At 33.5% G+C, this 9,916-nt stretch overlaps 1 protein-coding gene across 1 annotated transcript in view; it reads left to right on the plus strand.

Annotated features, from left to right (window-relative positions):
• Nucleotides 1-8,901, plus strand: part of LOC106457437 (tripartite motif-containing protein 2-like) — a 37,011-nt gene extending 28,110 nt beyond the window's left edge. Inside the window, exons 3-5 of the mRNA XM_013916855.2 lie at nt 754-2,856; nt 4,563-4,717; nt 6,741-8,901. Of these exons, the coding sequence (XP_013772309.2) occupies nt 754-2,856; nt 4,563-4,715 (2,256 nt within the window). The 3' untranslated portion in view covers nt 4,716-4,717; nt 6,741-8,901. The remainder of the gene's footprint in view (nt 1-753; nt 2,857-4,562; nt 4,718-6,740) is intronic.
• Nucleotides 8,902-9,916: the final 1,015 nt, after the last annotated feature.

Genomic DNA, 9,916 nt, shown 5'->3' on the forward strand with positions numbered 1-9,916 from the left:
CCAAGAGTTGGCGGTGGGTGGTGATGACTAGCTGCCTTCCCTCTAGTCTTACACTGCTAAATTAGGGACGGCTAGCGCAGATAGCCCTCGTGTAGCTTTGCGCGAAATTCAAAACAAGACAAACAATCAAAATACATTTCTATTATCAAGTGTTTTGTATTTAATCACTAAGAGATAATTCAATATATACTTTCAAACTTGGATTTTTTGTTGGGAAAAGAAGTTTACCAAGCTAGAAAAGTAACTAATCTATGACTTTCCCACCAAGGAAAAATTCCTGAAAAATTTAATAGTAATTTTTTAATCTTACAGGGAAATTGGCTTAGTAAACAAAACATGTTTGAAAATTGAGTTGAGTCGTGTTTCGGTTATTTGAAGAATGTAATAACTTGATAATAAGAAACAAAGGGTTGCAGAAAAGGAGAAAATTCGACGAATAGAGCAGTTACCGCCAATTGATTAAAACATCAAATCTTGTTATTCCGTTTGTATATAAATTCACATTGGTTTATATATAAATACACAATTATGTACAATGTAGTGCATTATGTACGTCTAATATATATATGTATACATATATCATTATATTCAGCTCGTTCCAGATTCTCATTAATTGCAAACTATAGCATATGTACATAAAGTAAATGATCTAAAATATATTGTAGTTATTCATTTGAATTTTTATTTTATTTTCTAAGAAACTCAAGAGCACTGAATAATATGTTTCTTTTTTTCTTAACTGTTTCTGTTTAGGTCCTACCCTGCCTTCATACGTTCTGCGAGAATTGTTTGATACAGTACATCCCAGCAGAGAGCTTAACTGTGACTTGCCCCATCTGTCGGCAGCAATCGATCCTACCTAAACAGGGCGTCTCGGCGCTACAAGCAAATGATTTTATCACTAATTTAATGGAAGTTCTAGAACAACCCACCGTATGCCAAGATAAAGATTGCCAATCTCCGGGAGTGCGAAAGTGTATTTCATGTGACAAGTTTTTCTGTGACGCTTGCTGCGAGGTGCACAAGGAGAAATTTTCTTCCTGTAATGAAATGATCGTTTCTATCAGCGAGCTCGCGCTACGAGAAGAGCAGGAAAAAAGTAAGGATAGCCCGTCGCTAATGTGTCCAAAACACTTTCGCCAAACTCTCCGATTTTACTGTCAAGATTGCGAAACTGCTGTCTGTGTCACGTGTACAGACATTGAACATGGAGGCCATGGGACCATGAGATTACGAGATGCTATAGAGGACCAGAAAGGTACTTTGAAATCTCTTCTGCAGAAAGCATATTCGCGGGTACCAGATATAAATGAGGCCATTGAAGCCGTGCACTTAACATCATCTGACTTAACACAAAAATATTCAGAACTTTCAAAAGAAATGTTTTTCTGTTTTGAATCATTATCTGAAATCATACATATGAGAAAATCCGTCCTTCTAAAAGAATTGGAAGACTGCTACAGATCAAAACAACAGGTACTCACAGAACAAAGAGAATCACTCGAACAATGTTTGAATACTCTAGCAAGCAGCTGTGAATTCACGGAAAATGCCCTTACTCATGGAAATGATACCGAAATACTTTTGGTAAACAAGCAGATGGCGGAAAAATTAAAAGAATTTTCTGAAATGGCCATAAAGAAATCACCCGAAGAAAACACCTATATTGTATTTGAAGGAGAAAGTCTGCACATAATGAAAAGTAATATTCTAGCTTTTGGATGTATCCAGACAAACAGCGCTATTGCTGACGAGACGACGGCTTCTGGCGAGGGACTGAAACATTGTGCTGTCGGAAAACCAACTGTTGTCAACGTTGTTGCTAAAGACAGGCGTAAAGAGATGGTTAAAACGGGAAATGTTTTGCTTGAAACTGAAATGATCTCGACACACCTTTCTACATCATTCACGCCAAATGTTATTGCTCAGAAGAATGGTAGCTACGACATAGTATACACTGTCAACAGAGAGGGAACCTACAAACTAGCTATCAAGCTATTTGGAAAACACATCAGGGGAAGCCCATTCCAAGTCAAAGCTTGTGTGGGGGAAAGCAGTTCCTCCAGTGATCGACCAATCAGTTCTAAAATTCCAAGGACGATAGGTGTCAGACAACGTGCTACAAAGCGACCACCAAGCTACCCATCTACCATCTCCTTGCGTAGAAGGAATCCAGTTGAAGACGACTTGGTATTAAAAATTGGAACTAAAGGACGTGGAAAAGGAGAGTTTAGCAATCCTCAAGGGATTTGCTTTACGCAGGCTGGACATATCGTTGTAGCAGACAGCAACAATCAATGTGTTCAGGTGTTTTCTTTGTTAGGTGAGTGCAAACTGCGGTTTGGAATAAGAGGAAGAAGTGCTGGTCAGATTCAGAGACCCACTGGTATTGCTGTAACTCCAACTGGAAACTATGTTGTAGCGGATTACGAGAATAAGTGGATCAGCCTATTTAATCCGTCCGGAAAGTTTCTAGGACGTCTAGGAGTTGGAAAGCTGCTTGGTCCCAAAGGAGTTTCGGTCGACAAGAATGGACACATTATAGTCATTGATAATAAAGCTAGTTCTGTATTAATATTCCAAGAAAATGGAAAACTCTTGAATAAATTTGGTACGAGAGGAACAGGTAATATGAAGTTTGCAGGCCCCCATTACGTAGCAATAAATAACAAGAACCAGTTATTGATTTCTGATTTCCATAATCACTGCATAAAAATATTTGATGGCGACGGGAATTTTATTTCCACTTTCGGCTCCAGCGGACAGGGAAATGGGCAGTTTAACGCACCAACAGGTGTTGCCGTTGACAGTCAAGAAAATATTTTGGTGGCAGACTGGGGAAACAGTCGTATTCAGGTTAATATAGTTTTTAATTTTTATAACGTTATAAGCTCTTGATAGTTAATGTTAAATTGCTCACACGGTTGCTTTATCAGAAAATAGCAAGACAATTATTGATACTTACTACATAAGGCAAGATGTTTTATTATCACCATCAACTTTGTAAAAGATGAGCCTCACTGTAAGGTAAGTACAACTCTAAATCTTTGCAGACGTTCAAATACAATGAAAACAATTAAAGATGAAGAACCAATAAACGTTGGTGCTTATATTCTTTAAACTCAGTAGCTGGCTATTTTCACATTTTGAAATTCATAGAGTAATATAAAATTGCACTCATGAGCAAGGAACATAGAGCGAGATAGTCTTAAAAATAAAAACAGGTGTTTATATATACCTATTATACTTTATTTTATTATTTCTGTTGTTTTGTTTTTTTTTCTTCATGAGCAACACTAAAAATCAGGGTATTCGACTCCACGGAATGGCCAGGTGGTTAGGGAGCTCGACTCGCACTCTGCGGGTCGCGGGTTCGAATCCCCGTCCCACCAAACATGCTCGCCCATTCAGCCGTATGGACGTTATAATATGACGGTCAATCCCACTATTCGTTGGTAAAATAGTTGCCCAAGAGTTGTCGGTGGGTGACGATGACTAGTTGTCTTCCCTCTAGTCTTACACTGCTAAATTAGGGACGGTTAGCGCAGATAGCCTTCATGTAGCTTTGCGCGAAATTCAAAACAAACAATCCCCGTGGCGAACAGAACGCAGTTAGCCTATTGTGTAGCTTTGCACTAAAACAATCTTGTACATGAGGATAGCACGAGTTCTTGGTGTGTAATTTTGCTCTGTTGTATACAGCTTCATAAACAAATTTAAAAGTAGTGTACTGAATTTGGTGAATAATATCTTTTTTAACCAACAAGCGTTTTCTCAGTTTTAGCTGCTGAAAATATTTAAATCAATTTTCAGCTGTCTTGCAAACATTGTCGTCTCCGCATCTCTCCAGTTTTAGATTTTAGATATTAAAATTTCAGTGACAAATTAGACGGTGGCTTACAAGGACAAGTCATTCTTTAACTTTCTACAATTTGAATTCTGCAGAGTTTTTTCTAGAAACTATTAATATGTCTTCACCAAAGAGAATGTAGTATCTTACAAATGTCCCAAAAAATGTGTTTAAAGTATTATGTGGTTTTGTGTCTAGTGTAGTTTTAAGTGCTCAGTATGATCTATATATATATAGTCACTAAGAAATGCATAACTTCACAATTTGATCACTTTTTTTTAATATATCAATAACAATAGGGAAACTGTAAACAAGCAATACCTTAAATATGATGATATGGATAAAAAAAACAACCTAATGTTCTAATATTTTCTAGCTTTTCGACTTCAAATAACCTCAAAAGTGAACGTTTGATACAAACTGTGAAAATAACTTAAAAAATAGACAAAGTTTACCTAAAATAAAATCACAATACACCTATACTCCATGTACCGAAAAATTAAAACAAATCATTTTAAATATAGAAATTATATAAAATTAATTTTTATTTGCTTGAAATGCGATTATTTTTATATCGACTATCAACAGCAAAAAAACATGTACCCTGTCAAGTGATATAAACATAACATTTTTAGTTCTAATAGTTAACTAAATATCCTGTTTTTCATATATATGTCTCTAACATATATTTTATATACTTTTCTCGCTTCAGGTGTTTGACAGTAGTGGATCGTTTTTGTCGTTTGTTAACACAAATGGAACAACACTTTATGGACCGCAAGGCCTAGCTGCGACCCCAGATGGAACTGTTGTGGTTGCAGATTCTGGTAATCACTGTGTTAAGGTTTACAAGTACCTACAGTAGAGGTAATTTAACTATCTAATTGAGATTACTAAAACTTTGTTCAAAATATGTCTTTATGTGGAAATTTTCAGTTTAGTTCTAGCGTGAAGCTGTATTGTCGATATTCAGATATTGTTTGTGAACAAAATTGCTAAATTGAAATAAAATTTGTCCCCCGGTGGGACAGTGGTAAGTTTACGGATTCACAACGCTAACATGGATTTTCCCGCTGTGGATTCAGCAGATAGCCCACTGTGGCTTTACTCTAAGACAAACAAACAAACAGGTAAATATAATTTCATATATTTTTGAATACTACATATTTCAATAACAAATGTTTCCACTAACGAGTGTTGAAATAGTATACATAAAAACATTTTCCTAGTTATTTTTAGAATAACAATTGTAGCATTATCATCACATTTAGGCAAATATAATAAACGAGTACAAGGTCTGCTATTTAAAGTAAATACCAATTCGAGATTTTTTGTATGTAATTCATTGCAGTTATTTAATTATAACACACGTACAAGATTGAATTTCATCAGCTTTTTTTTACATCTTTTTCTGAGTGTTTCCATGAGTTGTTAGGGTTATGTAATAAAGGTAATTAACATTCAAAGTGGGTAACAAATTGAAAATAATTAGTATCCACCAAATTATTTCTCTAAATAGGCAACAGCCTGATCATGTCGTTGTTTTAGTTTACTATTTAGACTAGGACACAAATACTAAGTCGTTCGACCAGTTCCAAATTGTTAACCATAGAGGAATGTTAACTAAATTACCAAAGTTAAAACGTTTTTTGAAAAAACAAACTACATAATGTCATGCTCTAGACTGTAACTGCAATGCATTACAGGATCAATATTTTAAATATGCTACATAAGAATCAACCACGGTGCCCTTCCTAATTCTGAGGATCGTCAGCTATGGTTTTTACATTGTTCTGTATTCCTCGCTGCATGCACAAACTTTCCTAATTCAAGCTTTTCATTTCCAATCCATTTTCTAATGTCATTGAGCCTCATTTATTCTCCTTTGATGCTATTACCAATAGATTGGAGATGGGAAGCTTGAATTAGAAAAGCTGGTACAGGCAATAGTCAAATACCCGATATTTATCATAAAGGTTAAAATATTTTCTGTTGACGTTTCGAGCTGAATGTTGGCGACTATTTCGTTTTTGTTATTATTATTATTAATAATAATCTCCCATGGATAATTATTGTGCAAAATTGTATTCGGTTGTTTTTAGCAGATTTCAAATCCATATCGTTATTTCGCCATCCAGTAAGAGAAGGCAACAAATATGTACTTTAAGAATGATATTGTTGCGTATCTGCTTGTTTGTTAATTTCCCGTAGAAATTCTTTATGAGAAACTTCAGCGATACAAATCCTTTCTTGATCAAAACTAGTTTATTCTTTCTCGATACAAACTTTGTAATACACTTAACAACTTTTATAACACACGCTATAAATCACAGTGATTCACACAGTTTTACTTAGGTGCTACTGTTCGCTTGACTCAATTACCTATCTGCATATCTATCTATTGCTGGCTTTATTTGCCGGGCTTATATACTTAAAAAAGAGAGCGTCTGGCAAACAATCGGACATTCGGGGGGTTCCTCGATATTTCATGATCCTTCGAGAAACTCCAGCCCGCATGCTCCCAGCGTCGCGTGACTTCCGCTGTCGTAACAGTATAGTATTTTTGAATTCATAGAATTTGTTGAGGAAAAAGAAGTAATACTTCGTTTAATGATTTACAGTTTTTATAAGTCTTGAATTTAAGTATTCACCAGTAGACTTGTGGATTATAAAGATATTCTTGCCTTATATAAGATTTGAAGAATATATAGCACTTATAGTTCTAATTTATTCATCTGAATTGTTCAGACATCCTATGAAATTAGTATGTACGTGAAAAGCTGAGTAGAAATTAGGGCAAAATTGCAAATGCTCTATTTAAATCGATAGTTTAGCTTTGAAATTGCGTTTTAATGTGGGACTGTTTTTTTTATTTGTGTTTTTTCTACAGGTCAGGTGGTTTCCATAGGAAAAGTAGAAAACTTAGAAAAACCCGCTGAACTTACAAGCTGCTTGCTAACTTATGGAAAACATCAGCTATTAAAGTCATTTGTAAATATATAGTGTATATGCATCTGTATGCCATGTTGTTATAAAACGTAGGACAAAGTACGTCATAAAACATTATGGTTTACTACAATAGTTGTTAAATATTTATAACCTTAGTAGTCCTAAGTAGTCTTTAAACTATGTATAGACAAAAGCGTAGTTGTGTATTGTATGTACATTTAAAGCTATCCAAATTTTAAGGCTATGAGAATTCCTTAAGTATCGTTATGTTGTACTCTCACCTTGAAAATAATAGTCGCGAAAACATTATTAGTTTGGAAAGTGGAAGCAGACGAAACTTCATACTCTCACAACGTATCTGAAGATATTTAAATTTTCATAAGAAGTTATGTCACTTTAACAATGAGGAATAAATAGTAACTTTATTTCATGTGTTAAATAACAAAGCAAAATATTCAGTTCTATGCATTACCTTAACCTACGAATATCATCAACAGAAAGCATATATTTCGATAGCTATATGATGTTACAGTTGTCTAACGTAATTACGTTTTCCCTTTTCAATTATTACAATTGAAAATATATTGAGATTGTGAAGTTTATTTTTTGATCTTATATTTGTTAATTATAACTGATAAAAACGTATAAGTGTTTTATAGACTATTTAATGTTAATTATATTGATATAATACATGGTTATTTATTTTTGTTTAAATTCACACTTTTTTCTTAAATTTCTATGTAATCTAGAATGACCAAGTCTTACATATGATTATATATTGCATCGTTTTGTTTTTAAAAAAATATTTTTTAATCATAAATATCTTAAAGTTTAGCTAAACCTTAGATATATAGCATTAATTACTTAAAGTTTATGCCAGTTCTCTAGTTCTGTTTTATCAAAGTCAGGATCTAGCCTCGCTTCTTTCTCGTTGAAACAATGTTATGTTTATACACGTGTCCAACATTAGAAACAGATGATCGGGTTTCAGTATTATGAAGACCTCAATGGGTTTCTTCCTCAAAGTATATTGACAAATATATTAAAATATTTTATGAAGTTGTGTCGTATTCGCAAAACAAGACGAATATAATTTTTATAAAGATCTGTCTCTTTGATTTAAAAACTTAGTTTGTTTCAGATTTATTTACGATTTCGTATTATTGTTTCTAATATGAATGTGATGTTCTTGAAATCAATTTGGATTTCGGTATTTTTAGAAACCAGAATATATATTGCCAAACTCCTCTCTAAAGAGGCAGATGTGTGTGTTTTTGTGTGTGAGAGTAATTCTTAGAGGTGTAAGTCTAAGTTTTTTTATGGGAATTCGACCAGTAAATCGAGTAAGGACTGTCAACTAGGCACCTCTTCCTAGATTCGATTTGTCATTCTTTTTACTGTTTGGTTTCACTTCCTTTTTGAAGTGTTTATTTGGTTAACTATAAATCTATTATATTTTACCAAACATTTTTTCATTTTACGTCTTTAGCTGAACACTTTTGAATATGTAAACCAAAGATTTGGATGTTATTTGATAATGGTTAAAAACATTTGTTGCTACCAAAGAATATGAAGAAACTGTTTGTTACTAAAGACTCCTAGATCAGGTTGATTGTCCTACGTGCTAGTATTTGTAACTACTTCAGCTTCTGTAAATTAAACTAAATTCTCGACACTAATTGTGTGCATTGAGAAGTTTCGATCCCCAAAATTTATCATGTTATACTTAAAATGTAAATATTGATTTTATCTTAGCATAGTACTGAAATTACTTTTGCTGCAACGAGACAATGAGTCTAGTACGCCTGTAGATAGAATGAATGACCCATCGAAGAAACATTGTTTTGATTATATTTGTAGATTAACACCTTTCTTATTAGATATGAAAACCTACTAATTTTGGGACACAGCTATTTTCTTATTTGTCAGATTTACTTTTGTATTAACCTTCTCTACATGTCTTGTAATCAATAAACTGATCTATACACAAACGCACGCGCGCGCGTACAGTTGAATTTACTACGGACGCAATTCTTAATAAATACGTGATTAAATGTATATTTACATAAATATTAATAATTAATAAACGTTTGAAAAAATGATTCTCTAGTTAATTTTATCATTCGTTAGTCACTACTCAGTGGCCAGGCATGACCAGGTGGTTAGGGTGCTCAACTCGCAATCTGCGGGTTCGAATTCCTGTCCCACCAAACATGCTCGTCCTTTCAGCCGTGGGGGCGTTATAATGTGACGGTTAATCCCACTATTCATTGGTAAAAGAGTAGCCCAAGAGTTGGCGGTGGATGGTGATGACTAGCTGCTTTCCCTTCTTACACTGCTAAATTAGGTATGGCTTTACATGTCTTGTAATCAATAAACTGATGTATACCTAGATCCTAGTTATAACAAACCTTTCACGAGGGGAATAAGGTTCAAGAATATATATTGATTCATGGGTGCACCAGTGAACGTCAATAAAGATGTTACAAAGGACTTAAAAAACCCTATATAAATATTAAACTTTATTTCTTATGTTCAAAATACACATTTTTCTTAAAATTCTAAAAATTTTGAGTTATTTGAAAATAGTAGTTTGTTAATAAAAACTACCAATCTCAAGGGATCATGTGAGACTGTGGGTGTATTTTATATATTATAAATATTTATTCTTTACAAAAAGATGTTTTTATTTAAGTTGGATGTTTGATTCCTGCTATACGTAACATCACAGGCTATTCTTAGGAGTGACAAATAACCATTGTGAAATAAATGTTATCATAGACTTGCTCTAATACAACTGTAACCATTTAAATAAAGATTGCAGACATAGAAAAGTAAATACATACAAATCGAAAACTATCTGATGCAAATTTAAAACAATAACAGAAGTAGTTTAAAGCATAGTATCAATGGTTTTGTTAATTCATAGACGATCAAAACTAAATTCACACATTTTAAAGGGCTAAATCCCCTTTGAGAAGACATATTTCTAATGAAAAATCTAGAATAAAAGGTTAACGAACCTTTCAACTTTAGACTTTAACAAAAAAATTAAAATAAACTATTATAATCACATTCAAGTAAAAATATACCTTCAAAAATCTATGAAAACAAGTT

Source organism: Limulus polyphemus, unplaced genomic scaffold (genome assembly GCF_000517525.1).
Source record: "Limulus polyphemus unplaced genomic scaffold, Limulus_polyphemus-2.1.2 Scaffold331, whole genome shotgun sequence".
Classification (NCBI taxonomy): Eukaryota; Metazoa; Arthropoda; class Merostomata; order Xiphosura; family Limulidae; genus Limulus; species Limulus polyphemus.